The 14756-nt window shown below is 44.4% G+C and overlaps 1 protein-coding gene across 1 annotated transcript in view; it reads right to left on the bottom strand.

Moving 5' to 3' along the window:
- The window catches only part of FNDC1 (fibronectin type III domain containing 1), a 106593-nt gene that overhangs the window by 71678 nt on the left and 20159 nt on the right, over positions 1 to 14756 (bottom strand). The window contains exons 2-4 of the mRNA XM_049654526.1: positions 8300 to 8494; positions 5884 to 5970; positions 5374 to 5442 (exon numbers count right to left, since the gene is read on the bottom strand). Coding sequence (XP_049510483.1) covers positions 5374 to 5442; positions 5884 to 5970; positions 8300 to 8494 — 351 coding nt within the window. The remainder of the gene's footprint in view (positions 1 to 5373; positions 5443 to 5883; positions 5971 to 8299; positions 8495 to 14756) is intronic.

Raw genomic sequence — 14756 nt, 5'->3', positions numbered from 1 at the left:
CTTCCAGTGTATCCCTGGAGACAATTCTGTCTTTTGTGCACTTGTGTGTCCTTGGGCACACACTCAACACCCAGACACTCCAAGTCAGTGTTTCTCCCTTTGCTAATAGGATTTTTGACTTTGTTGACCTAAAACAGCCAAAGTAGGGTGGAGAGAAAGGCTCGGAGCCATTTCTCAGTAATAAAAATGATTCCCAATCGCTTGCTAAGCTTAAAATCATCCATGAAAAGTGGTGAATCAATCCACTTAGTGTCCGAAATTCACGAAATTTCAAAGCTGAAAGGAACCGTAGAATGAAACCTAGAACCTGAGACAGTTCTTAGAAAGGAGCCTAAAAACTTCTTGTCGAGTGCAGCATGTTACAGCTGAGGAATCTGGATCTGGGAATGTCCTGGGCAGCCCGGGCAGCCGTGCACAGGGCAGAGACACTGGCTTGATGGGGACAGCGGCTTGAAGTCAACGGGTCAGGAAACAGCCCATCGCCGGACACCAGGGTTAGAGTTTCCACGCTCGACATCAGTCACATTTAAATAAATTGGCACGAAAATACACCTGAAGGTCAGTGCTCATTTTGATGAGCTACTGATAGAAAAGGGCAGAATTCGTATTTCTAGATTATGAAATACCCATTTCTCATATGCCTATAGGTATTGCCTATGAAAAGAAATGCCAGGGCAGGAAGACGCCAACCTGTGGGGCGCATGGCTTCCTGATTTCATCATTTCCATGTCAAATAATTGGACACCTGTTCAACAGCAGGTATCAGCTGTTTGGGGCAGGCACTGAGGGGAGCGTCGGGGCTCCCATGATGGATGCGAACCCAGGCCTGCCCTCTGGCTTGACCATGTGTGCAAAGCAGCTTCACGTGCATGAAGTCAGCCTTGAAGAGACGTGGAGACTGCAGCTCCCCTCAGAGCCGAGAGGAGGGAAGGGAGATGAGAGTTTGGAGGTCACAGGAAATAAGAGGAGGGGTGTCACGCTGATGGCCTTTATTTCCCAGGGAGGAGGGAAGCAGGGCTAAAAGCGAGAGGAGAACGGGCAGAGGGAGGAGCCTGAGCAAAGTGGCAACATTCTGGCCCAACCCATGGAAGAAAGGAAGGAGCCAGATGTAGGGCACATAGAACAACAGCCAAGCAGCGCTGAGGACCCGCGTGGAGTTGGCTAACCAGCCGTAAGGAGTGACAATGGTGCAGATCAGCTCAACTCTCTGCTTCTCCCACGAGGCTCAACAATGCACATGCAGGAGGGATGGGGGGCGGGGGGGGGGGCGGTGTGGGGACTAGCAGGCCACTGAGGCTGTCCCTCTGTCAGGGGGCCGGCCGTGCTGACATGAGTGGGACCAGGATAAAATGAGAAATGAGCCAGGAGACGGCTCTGGACCATGGAAATGGGACGTGTCTCTGGACCCAAAGCCTGAGTAGGTCTGAAAGCGAGCTCAGGAGAGCGAGGCAGTTGAGGAGGCGAGATGACTGTGGAGAGGAGCAGCTTTACCACAGGTGGTAGGTGGCAGCAGCTGGAAAGCATGAGGTGAAGCTGTCACATGGGCCACTGTCATGGAGGACGCCAGTGTGGATAGGCCATTATGAGCCTAGCGCCAACATGCTATTTGTATTTGGGGAGCAAACTGGAGGTCAGGTACCAAGCCAGTGTTGGTTGAGAATGGCCACGGAGAACTGTGGGCTCAAGTCTGAGCTATAAGTTAATTGTCTACAAAATGAGCAAGCTTCAGGAACTAAAATATGATATAACAAAATAGGAGGCACAAATCTGACTTTTCCTTCCATATTATGTCTAGTTTGGGCCCCATAGCTTAAGGGCAGCATGACGATTTTTAGAAAACCATCACCTTATTAAAAATACACATGATCCGGGGCGCCGGGGTGGCTCAGTGGGTTGAGCATCTATCTGACTCTTGACTTTGGCTCAGGTCACGATCTCAAGATTCCTGAGTTCATGCCCCACTGTCGGCACAGAGCCTGCTTGGGATTCTCTCTCTCTCCCTCTCTCTCTGCCCCTCCACTGCTCTCTTCTCTCTCTCTCAAAATAAAGAAATAAACTTTAAAAAAATACATATGATCTTACTGAGAACTAAAATTTTCCAGATGAAGAGCCTGGTGAAGGCAGGTTGACCTGCGCGCCCAGTCGCTGGGCTGGTTGCAATCAGAGTTGGGCCATGGTCCTGTCCCGACCCCAGTGTCTAGCTTTGCACAGACCACAGGACCCCACATCCAGTCAACAGGGGGAAAAAAAAGCTAAAACAGCTTCAGAAAAGAAGTCTTCAGGGGAGGTAAATAATAAGATTCCAGTATCTGGACTTGGGACTTCTCTTCCCTGGGGACTAAACAGAGGAATATGGGTTTAAGTCTCAGTGAGAGGGATCTTACATTTAAATACACAGAGAACTTTCTGGCTGAAAGATAGACCAGGAGCTACCCAAAGCCAAAGCTGAAATTTCTGCCAGGGAATTGCAGTTCTGCTTAGTCCTCTTACTTTCTGAGTCCTCTGGGTTTTCAGATTTGGACGAGTGACCAGTCTGAGAATCACTCAAGTCGGCCCTGGCACGTTCTTCCTCCTAACGCTTGCCCACCCCCGCGGTCCCCATACCATCTCAGCCTGGCGTCACCATCTTTGCGCCTCCTGGGCTCCCCCACCCTGCTTTTTCTAGATCTCAATGTTGTTCACTTTTCAAAGAACTTATGATCATGCTACAGGCTGAATTGTGTCCCCACCCACCCCCACCCCCGCCCAAATTCACATGTTGAAGTCCTGACCCTCAGTTATCCCAGGAGGTAAATGTATTTGGAGACTGAGCCTTTAAGAGGTGGCTAAATTACAGTGAGGCCCCTGGGGTGGGCCCTAATCCCATCTAACTGGTGTCCTTTTAAGGAGAAGAAATTCGGAGACACAAAGAGATACCAAGAATGTGCACTCCTAGAGGAAAGGCAAGCCAAAGAGAGAGGCCTCAGGGGAAATCAGACCTGCTGACACCTTGATCTTGGACTTCCAGGCTCTAGAACTGCGAGAAAATAAACATCTATTGTTTAAGCCACCCTCTGTGGTATTTTGTTATGGCGACCCTAGCAAACTAATACAGATTATATGCATTATGTTTTGCTTATATGTTTATTGTCTTTCTTTCCCTCTAGACTACAGTCTCCATTAAGGCAAGCCTTTGTCTATCTTCTTCATTATTGTATCTTTAGCATCCAGACATGCTGGCAAAACCAATGGCGCTAAATGAATGAATCTAATAATTAAGGAAAGATAACGAGGTCAAAATAGGTCTCAGCAGCATAAAGAGGCCTCCTGGAATTTGAACTGAAACTACTGTTTCCAGCAAAGCAAAAGAATAGATTTCCCTCTGGCTTCAAATAAAATACTAGAATAAAGTGGGATGTCACCAGTCAAAGCACTAAAGGGAACCCTTGGGACCTCACCCCAGGAGTCAATGCCAATGTCTGCCACTATCTCCAGGACAAATCCCTTCTTTTGAACGAAGATACTTGGAATTCAGAATACTTCTTTTGTTTAACTACCAGGATTATAATTTATTAACCATTCCTCAGAACAGCAGCATAGTATTTTCCAAGCCTTATAAAAAAGGTGTAGATGCATGCCAATCACTTCTTGATTACTTCTCATAAATTATTCTTATTATTTTAATAACAATGAAATGTGATTTTTTTTTTCTGGAGCACTGTCGCCAAGTCTATGCATTCTGGATATTCATTAAAAAAATTCTGCTTTACAGCATATGCTGTAAATTGTTTCAGCTAATTTCTTCCAGTATCTTTTGTATCATAATGTATAACAAATATACTATTATGTATTATAGAAGTGTGCTCTTTGGCAACTAGGGCACACAAAGTCTTCTACAGAGAGAGGTTAAATCATCTTACTGTACATAAGACCAATAATGAGTTGGAACACGATTGTCCATGAGTCCCAATTCCCAGCATTTCGGTAATTCATGCTCATGTCATACATACACACACACACACACACACACACACACACACAGAAAGATCATACATACACGTACTTCTATTAAAGAAGGCACAAGAGATTCATTACTTAAGAAAAAGCAAAAGAAAACTATTTGTTCTAAAACCACGGACATTCAGAAAACTTTATCAGAAAGATTATAAAAAATAAAATGGTCATTTAAAATACAAGATTCAGATACAAGGCACTGAACCTCTGTCAGCAAAGAGTTTACATGTCCCTCTTCAGGGGTAGACAATCGAGGAATAAACACCCTTGTCTATTCTGCATATTCCTAGGTATACTACCATCTTGGCTACTTCACTGTCATCATCCTCTCCGTTTTGACCCTTGGCCTTTTGCTCTTGTCTCTCCTGTCACCCTCATACACTCTCTGCTCGCACTCTCACTCTGGAGCATGACTCCACAATGCATGTCTGTCTCTTACTTCTCTCTTCCAAATTTCATCCCTTCACATGTAATCACCTCTAACATGTCTCCCTTCCATCACCCCTGGGGTCACCACAAGTCCAACATATTGGAACAAAAACATATCACCTTTCCTGGAAAGCCAGTTTCCTTTTCTGGTTGTTTCATTTTTCCACCCCTTTTTGGTGGAAAAGGGACCTTGAAGCTGCCTACACCCATCAAATCTGACCTGAGAAGCAGATTATGGTCATTGGTTTCAAAGTACTCACCTTCCTCTCAACAACAACACCAGACTGATGTACTTAAAAACATGGGTCATGAAAATAATATACAGTTCCTCGCCATATTGCCTTTGGGATATCATCCAACCACACTCCAAAACTACCACATTCATACGAGAACATACAAGAAATGTACACACTTCTCTCAACAAGTAAAACAACATGACTAGACAACAGCAACATCCAAATGATAAAACATATATACAAATATGGAGCAGAGATGGAAGGCAGGTTCTCTAACATATCACAAAATATCCCATGGTTACAAGAAAACAGAGAAAGACTTGATACATGCAGCATATTAGCCAATAAAAGCCACTGCTTGGTGGGTTCCATTCATTTACGCCATCCACAGGAAAAAGAGCTGTAACAATCCTCATCAGGCCAGGACTGCCATCTCAACCACCATATTTGCCTGTTAACAGTGCAACAGTATCCCCAGATGTGGACGCGGACACCTCCCCACGCCAGAACATGAAAGAACAGTGAGAAATGAGCAACAATGGCTGCAGTCTGGGCCATCAGGTGCACAGCAGGTTGACCAAAACCGTGTGGCATGTGTGTTAGTTTAGCGATGGGAACTGAATGAAGGTTGGTGAGCACATGTGTGTGACAGAAACACCACCCTCTTGCGAGATGGTGCCTCAGTGAAGACATGAACCGAAGGAGCACGAGGTACCTGTGACGGTTTCATTAAATGGTCCTGGACCCTTAATGGGAAAACCATCAATCTTGATCCATTCACCTCCTAAATGAGGAAAATGCAACTTCATAGTTAGAAACAAGAACGATTGGATTTTCCACATTTCTGCGCAGCCCTAACGTATATTTAATGGTCTTTTCAACACTCTTCCAGAGGATCTGCTCAGGCCACATCAATAACAAGGCACATACACTTTATCGACAACACATCTTTTTGGTCTTTTGCATGTGGTTTACTCTAACGAGTGCTCAAAAAAATAGGACAAAACACAAATGACCTACATTCAAATTACTTTAAAAGAAGGAGTAAATTTCTCCTAGTTTTCAGTCTTTCAGCTTGCTAGACAAGTTTAAAAAAAAAAAAGAAAATTCCTGTTTGGGAACTCTTTAAAGATTCTATGTTTGTGTAGACCTGAGAAAGCAAGGAGAGATGTTTCTCCCAATCTAAGTAACAAAAAGACAGCCTCCAATTCTAGGTAAGACTTACCAGGCAGGCTTTCAGCTCTGTAAACTGGACGGCTCACTCCATTGTGGTTTTCTGCAGTAACCAGCACAAAGTACACTACACCCGGCTCTGAAACATATGGTTTATATCAAGCCACCATTTCACATCTCCAAGAATGACAGTTCGATTCACTAACCGTCTTCCTCATATATAACCAAATAAAGAAATCTGAATTAAGCGACAAGTCTAACTACGGCTTTCTCTCTCTTTTAATCACTATCGCTAACATTCCTCTCATGTAACTAAAATACACCTGACCCAAAGAACACAAAATTTATTTGTAGTACAAAGTACATGGCATGTGTAATAAGCCTGGATCCGTGAGCAGTAGACAGAAAAAGCTTTTGAGTTTTTTAATGTGAAATTAATGCAGGAAATAGAAATGCACTGTCTGCTAACTAGATGTTTTAACCTATGCTATCAGTAACTGCCAATAATATCTCTCCATGAAAGCTCCAAACAGAAATCTCCAAAAAACAGTAAGAAAATGTCAGTGGAACTCATAAAATTTAGCACATGGGAAATCTTCATTGCAACACACAAAAAGCTTCGTGAAATTTTCCCCTTATCCCAGTAAAACACTCCCTTTACTAGATCTGTGTGCTGTCTTTGACTATTTCAACAAATATCTAGAAAAACAGTTGTTGGAATCTTGGAAATGCTAATCTTGAAATAACTGGGCTCCACTTTTTGACTTGCATCTAGGGGTCAAGGTCAAATTGCGATGCTCTCTTTGGCTGAGCTCCTGAAGTCAGTGGAACAGGAAGGGAAGCCAAGACGCCACATTACCAAGTGAGTGCGCCCCAAATGTGCAGCTTCAGAAAGCAAAACTCCAGTAGTGCTGCTTTTCCTCAAAATAAATTACTGCGAAAGGTAAGTGAAGGTGTGAACTCCTTGAGGAGATGAAAGTGTGCAGGCATGTGAGGGGCCAAAGGTTGGAGAGATAAGAGTTAGTTGTGTCAAAGACAATAACGGTTATTACATTTCTCAAAGTGGGGAGTGTTCCTGCAACGGAACTTTAGTTCTCGGGCCAGAGGTCCAGGAACAGCGACACAGTGATGCCATCTAGCATCCCTGCTGTGCTCAAGGCCAGTGTGACTTCTGTCTGACTGAGGCAGGGCCTGGTGGCATTGAGGGTTTGGCACGACCTGCCAAGCCAACTGGAAAATGCTCTAGATCCAGACAGAACGCAAAATCATGCTTCGCCAGGCACTTTCTCTCTTCATCCTGAGGTTATTCATATTTTCAAAGAAATGTAATCCACATGTCTCTGATTCCTGTTAACTCATCAGTGAGTTACTCGGGAGGCATTATTTGTTTTTCAGTGAGCTCTAGGGCTCTCTTTTTGCATGTGTTTCTTCTCTGCAGCAATCTTAACAACCTAAGGTTTGAACAAGCAGATATGACCCTGCTCATGCCTTCGGTCCAACAGAATCTCCATTTAACCTCGTAGTTGGACTTTCTAGGGTGATACTGACATGGAAAGGATTCAGAGAAATGTATGTGTGGCTGGAACTACCAAGAAGGAAATCTGGTCCCCCTTATGCCCCTTCTATACACTCTCCGCTCCATTACTCAGAAAGCCTAACATTAGGGCGCAGGAGGTGGAGGAGTAAGTGCGTAGACTATGGCCAGGAACCCAAGGAGTCATGAGTTGATTTTGATCCACCAGAGGAAGGCAGGAAAATGGTGACCTGGCACAGGGAGACCTGGCTGTCATGGATGCTGACTTCTGTTACTTCTTCACGATCCATCGTGAGGTTGGGCTGTGACGTGACTGTAGAATAAATGGAGTTTCAGGCTCGTCAGATCAAAAACGCAGAAGCCAGGGGATCCCTGGGAGGTGGCAGCTCAAAACCTAAGTTCAAAACCGCCTATACCTGCCCTTATAAAACAATATATCTAGGAAAAACTGCAAACATTACAAACTTCCAGAATCAAATTTAACGGGGAGAATGTTACATCTTTGAACCAGATGTGGCTAAGCGAATATCGCACATACGTACCTTCACAGGGACTCATTACTTGAGTAACCTCTAATTGATTTGTCAACTAGAAATCTCAAGATGAAGCTACAAAGTAGTTGAGTTTCTATGAAACAAACAAAGGACCAACGTATTTTCCAAAAGCACGTTCAGAAACTAAAAATGGTTTCCTACATCCATTGAGAGAGATCTCCAGAAATACTAGAATTCAAATGCAGAATGAGGAAGCCCAGGGGCAAGATAAAGGTTAAGCCACAGCCTCGTGAACTCGGCTCCCCATTCCCAAAGAACCAGGAGGTCCCTTGAGCCTGTCCACACTGTGTCTCACAAACAGCCATCCTACCTAAGAAGGGAACTGAGAAGGTTGGTGTACAGTTAGTTCTGACTGGGAACAAGACCAGAGTGTCACTTACCCACATCCTCAATAAGGAAGGAGTGCGTCTCGGCATTCACCTTGATGTATTTAAGACTTTTCAGTGACTTCCCATAGGCAATGTTGTAATGCTCCACGGGTCTACTGGTAGCATCTTTGGGTGGGTCCCATGTGACTTTCAGGCCCATTTTAGTGGACAGCAGTTTCACGTGCCTTGGCTTCAGTGGGTGGTCAGCTATGCAAACAGCATGACTATGAACTTACGGGAACACAGACTGGGATAACGAATTTTTTTTTCCAGTGTTCTCTGATATTGTTATCAAAAGAGCAAATGACTCTTCATTTGTCTGGTCCTAAAGACTTTAAGTACAATCATGTTTGAACATCATTACAGGATGAGAGCAAGACAAACATACCAAACCCACAAGCTTTTATGTATTTTGGATAAAACAGTGGGTGGTAAATTTAAAACAAAAGTGAATCAAAACAAACTCGAGGCATTCTCTGGCTTGATTATGCTGCTTTGCTAGCACAGGAATAATGAACTCATAATTTGACATATTCTCCAGAGGCAACCATATATCAAATAACTTCTCAGCATTTTGTATGGTATAGTTGGATAATCTTTAAAATACCTCTGAGAGCAACATAAAATTTTCATGATAAGGGAGACTATCCATTGCAGCCAAAGTGAGATAATGGAAGTGTTCATTTCCACAAAGAAAACAAACCAAGATCATCAACAGCTTAAAAGGGAGATAAGCCTCTGGTATATCTGAATATAACTAATTTAAATGTCTCCATATTTTGTCCCAGAAGAGGAAAAACAAGTTATTAAGAAGCACAATTCCATTTGTTTCTTCAGTTCTGAGGTTCCGTAAAAGTATTCTAGATTTTCAAAAATAACCCAAATGAGACATAACATTTTGTCAAACAAAATCTCTCAGCCCACACCGTAATGGATCCTAACACATAACACATAACATAATATAAACACATGCTAAACATTCACACAAATAAAATTTAGGCAAATTTGGATCTGAAACTGTTTATTCAGTGATGCCAGGCACTCCCAGGAAAGAAAAAAGTAGTCAAAAAACCTGGAAACCTTTCAACTTAGTAACATTAAGAAAAGTGAATTTGGAACCTCATGGAAAAAGAAAGGGGAAGAAGTGTTTCATGATGACACGTGGATTGGTTAGTATGTGATTTTAATACTGGATGAAAATTCAGAACACAGGAAGCACAGATGACCCTAACATACCCCAAAACTTCCCCGCTGCCTCAGGAGGAACACGATGAGAAAAGGGGAGAACTCGTGGACCCCACTCAAAGAAATCCAAGGAGTAAAAAAGAACAGAATGAATATGATGATTTCAAAGCAGAAGAGAAAGAGACAAAAGCACGTTGTCCGACTACGGGCACAAAGAGAAACCCACAAAGCAACCCGTCCCCAGCTCCAGAGATGAGGGTGTCAGGATGGGAGAAATCAGAAAAGAAACCTGGTACTCTGTGTGGAATTTTGAGTTCAGGAGACTGTACACACGGCAAGGGGTTGACTTCCTGCGCATTTACTAGCAATCACGGCTACTCTTCAATAATGCTCACGTACTCCCGCCTCACCCACAAGAAACCTTCCAGGACTTACTTAGCCAGAGGACTGGGGCTCCCTTCCCTCGGTTCCCTTTATTTTTCCCAAGGCTTCATTCCAGAAACCTCTCCTCCTCCTCTGCCATCTGACTAAGGAGCTTTTTCTAGTTGCATTCCGTGTTTCCCCCAACGGCAGTAATCAGTTCCAGGAATCCACTGTTTCATAGTGACCAAAAGGTGTGGAAGAGTAAAGCGAGGTCTCCAAAGCCTGCAAAGGGATGCTCACGGCTGGGCGGTTCTCCCAAGGACGAAAACCAATCAATGACTGCGTGAATAACATTTTTCTTTACGGTTCCATTCCAAATCTAAGAAAAGTTAGATCCCGGACAGACACAGCTGAAACAAGAGGCCTGTGAAACCCAAACACTGTCACATCTTCTCTTGGGCACTCGTGATTCAATTAGCACAAACCCGCCTAGGCCTGAAAATGCTGGACTTTCATTACCGGTATCTGAAAAGAAGAACAATTTATAAACATACTCCTTGTTCTTTCCGGCTCTGCCTCACATCTACCCTTGGACCCAGCATAGATGAATTTCCAACTCACGCAAGAATCCATGTTCAAATGGTTGCATCAGCCCAGCATATGGGGAAACACTCAAAACCTTCAAGGAGCTCCAGTAAGGGGCACAAGTAAAGAAGGGCAAGGGGCAAATACCTCTGGGTTGCCAAAACCTAATGAATCTCACTTCGTTGTGCTCACACAATCAGAGCCTCCAACCGCGTCCATGTATGAGTCTGTTTGTTCTCCTGTTGCCAATGATCAAGTACCATCAGTGTGTCTCCACTTGATAACTGCCTGAGCCAGCATGTGTATGCTGAGAAAAAGGCCATATGGTGCGTGCAACTGCTCTAAAGTAAATACGAATGGGAGAGTTCAGTGGATAGGAAGAGGGGATTTATTGTCTACCGTCCACCACGCACGGCTCTGAGCACCCACTTATGCTGCAGGAGACGCTCAGAACACACATAACCTGGGAGAACACACATAACTCCCTCCATGTTGCAGAAGGGGGAAAGAAGGCCTTGGAGCAAGGAGGTTAGGGTTCAGCCAGAGTCACACAGCTGCACCCAGGGGGAGCCAAATGCAAGCCCTGCTTTGTCCCATTCTAAAGCCCAGGTCTCCCTCCCCCCACAGCTCCCAGATCCTCAGAATCTGCTCCGGCCCATACATGATCTGTGATCACTGCCAGTGAAACCCCCCTTCTAAAAAAGATAAGGCCTCCGTAGTTGTAGTTGTGATTACTATTTCTTCCACCATGCTGCTTTCCCCTCGGGATGGGGACGGGGCGGGGGGGCACTCCTGCCCCACCCCAGTCGTGGCACCTTGTGCTGGGTGTCCTCATCCTCCCTCTCTCTGAAGGCATGGAAGAAGTGGACGAGGTACTCTCTCAGGGATATTTGCACTCTTAGGACAAAACCTGAGACCAAATGACTTTTCTAATAGCAACGTTTTAGGCCTTAGAGAGTCACCTAATGAAGGTCGTTTGTAAACACAAAGACCTTTGGGGGACCTGGAACCATACTTTCAAAGCAGCCTTAGGGTCAATCTCCTTAAGATCAATCCTGAATGTAAGGTTTTCCAAAGGCCTGAGGCCAGTCTACCATCACCCCTCCTCCCACCCTACCCCCCAGCACAGGCAAACTGGGACAGTTAAACAAACTATACGGTGGCTTGATTAGCAGGTATTTTCACCCCCTGGATTCTCATCAACTTTGATATTTAAAATTGATGTCATTTGTGATGCTTCCTACCATCTGTACCCTCCTCAGAAAGAACTGGAGGAAGAGAAGAAGAGAGACCCTAGATCAAAAGTGATCTTGTCCGTCATTCCAGCCCCACCCAGAGCTCCCTGAGCCCAAGTTCTCAGTGAACTCATCAAATCAGCATCTATCTAAGGAACAGCCAGTCCAGGCAGCACAAATCAATGTGCATACACTTGGATTACCTGACAGAAAGCTTCTTCTTGGGACTAGAAACATGCCAATATGTTCTATTCCTGATGATCATTTTGTAGGTCACCTGATTTCCTTCCTTAAATGTGAAGTAAAGGCATAAAGACTTTGAAATTGGTTTCCAGGACTGCAGACTGCATTCTGGTTCTGTGCTGTGGGATCAACATTCTGGGAGTACAAAGATGCAATATGACAAAGTGGTTCCTCATTTATTCTAAGTGTTCTTAGAATCTTATAATAGACCACCCTCTGTTAGATAAATGGAGCACGTGACCTTTTGTAATAGTTTTCAGTATTCTTGCCTGATAAGGACGTATGGTACTGGGTATATTCTTTAAAGCTATGTGTCCCACGAGCTGCCTCTTTAAAAAGGACAAAGGAAAAACCCAAAGTCAACACAACAGGAATTATATGGCCCAACAGAGGGAACACTGGGAGGTAATCTCACAGAGCGTGCACGACAGGTTAGGGCCACAACAAGCTGTTTTTTTCTTCTCCACAGGATGCAAAATGAGGAAATGAGCTTAAGCTGCAGCCTAAGGGATTTTAGGTTAAGTAAAAAAGAATTTCCTGTCCATGTCTTTCCCCTTTTCTCCCCATTCAAGGCTGTCTTTGAATAGAGCAGATGGTAAGATGCTCCAGACAGAAGAAGGAAGCTACTAAAGTCTGCTGTGACGGAAGCAATTTCATGCCATGACAAAGCCACTTCCAGAGTTTGTGCCAGTAACCATTACCCACATTCAAGAATATTTTGCCATGTACCAAGTGGCATATGGTATTTTGGTGATCTTTCAGATTCCCAGCCACTGCCAGACTAGACATGTCTGAGCCATGGTTCCCATGAGACCTCTACTGGTTTGTTCAGGAATGGAAAATAAGGGCACAGTCAGTACCTAGAGTTGCTCCTTTGGTCTAGCTCCAAACATCAGGTCTTATCCAAGAGGGCTCTAGAAGGCCAGTTTGCTTCAAGGGTCAAAGTATGGATCCCTTTCTGCTCAAGGATAGATACCAAAATTCCAATGGCTCTGTAATGTCTGTCCTTAGAAGGTCTTCAGCTTCTGCAGAGTGACCTCAAGGGATTCTCCAGGGCTGATGAATGCCCTTGGGATGCCAGAGCTAGGTTCCCAAGGCAGGCTGGCCTGACCAACATCTGCAGGGCCCATTTCTCATAGTGGACAGGGGCAAAACTCTTCACCTGCCCCTTGCTCACCTTGACACTCTGGCATCTTTCTTGACACCACAATTGACCATATGCCTGGTTCTCACTTAAATGGCTGATGGATTGAAGAAAAAGATGTTAGCAGGATTTAGACTCATGAGATCAACCAAGGATATCCAACCCAAATACCTTCAAGGACCAGGAAGATCGAGCAAATAGTGAAGACATATTAAGGAGGGTCCACTGAGTCTAAAGGCACAATTTGGTCTCACTTTAGGTACAGATCTGTTCAAGGATTCCTATCTCACTGCCAGACCACCCTTTGTCCCATGAGAGACCTAAAGGCTCTGCAAAAAAACAAAACAAAAAAAAAACCAAAAAAAAAAAAAAACTAAAAAAAAAACAACAACAACAACAACAAAAAAACTGGCCTGGGCTCCAAAGAAGAAAGGAAGGTCCACCCTAGGATGGTTTTGGGTAGGGGAGTGTAGGATGCTACACAGGCTTCAACTACTAGCAAAACTGATGACTTCCAGATGTCTAGCTCTGGCCTAACCATCCCAGACTGACAGTCCCTACTGCCTATGTGATAGTCCCATGTGAGTTCCAAATGTAACGTGTTCAAAGTGAACTCGGTATCTCACTTCTCACTATCTTGGTTCAGACATCACCAACCATCCTTAAGGGTACAGGCATAGCCACAACGAATGAAAATACGTATATTCCTAGAAAGGGAATTCTGTCAAGGGCTATTTCTCAGAATAAAGGGATGGAAAGTTCAGAGTTAATTGATAAAATGAATCAATGGTAGGGGTACCTGGGTGGCTCAGTGGTTAAGTGTCCAACTCTTGATTTTGGCTCAGGTCATGATCTCACGGTTCATGAGTTCAAGCCCCAAATTGGGCTCTGTGCTGACACCACCGAACATGCTTGGGATTCTCTCTCCCTCTCTCTCTGCCCCTCCCCTACTTGTTCTCTCTCTCTCTGTCTCTCAAAATAAATTAACATTAAAAAAAAGATTCAATGGTAAAAAGTAATCCAAAATGGACACAATTCATGTAAAAAATCATGATTTGAAGACTGTGATTAAAAACAGTAACTGAACCTTTCTGGATCCAAAATATTGTTTTGCTTTTTTCTTTGTTTTGTTCTACTTTTGAAAAGTCATACTGTGACTTCATTATATTCTCTACATAGGCAAACAATCAAACTAACAGGTTTAGTATTGATAAGGTTAAATTAAAGAGGGTGGATCGGATGTGTGACTGTCATCATGCTTTCTGTCTTCCTCTCTTCTCCAATTCCAGACCCTCAGGTGAACACAGAAGGGAGAGCTGAGCCTAGGAGCAGAACCCCTCAGGGCCGCTGCCTCACAGGTGGGGAGAAAGCAACAGGCCTGAGCCACAACCCAGGACCCTCCCATGTGGAAGCAGGAATGGAGCCTGTGGCAAGGCAGACCCGAAGAGGAAACTCACATGTCTGTGTCTTCTAACCCATTACTGTCACCGACTAGAGAAAGTAGGCCAATGGAGACTGGGCTCTTTCCACTCACCCCTCAGATACAGCAAGTCTCGTGGAGGAAAGGGGGTACAGGATGAGGAGAGAGGCCAGAAGCGAAACATGAGGAGAGGAAAATGGAAGTCCCCTTAACATCCCCAGAAGACTATTCCCCAGAAGACTATTCCCACTGGGCATGACCATTAACCTGGCCCCACTGGGCATGACCATTACC

The sequence above is a fragment of the Panthera uncia genome (genome assembly GCF_023721935.1).
Source record: "Panthera uncia isolate 11264 chromosome B2 unlocalized genomic scaffold, Puncia_PCG_1.0 HiC_scaffold_24, whole genome shotgun sequence".
NCBI lineage: Eukaryota > Metazoa > Chordata > Mammalia > Carnivora > Felidae > Panthera > Panthera uncia.
The sequence above is the reverse complement of the archived record's forward strand: the minus strand, read 5'-3'. Positions and strand labels throughout refer to the sequence as shown.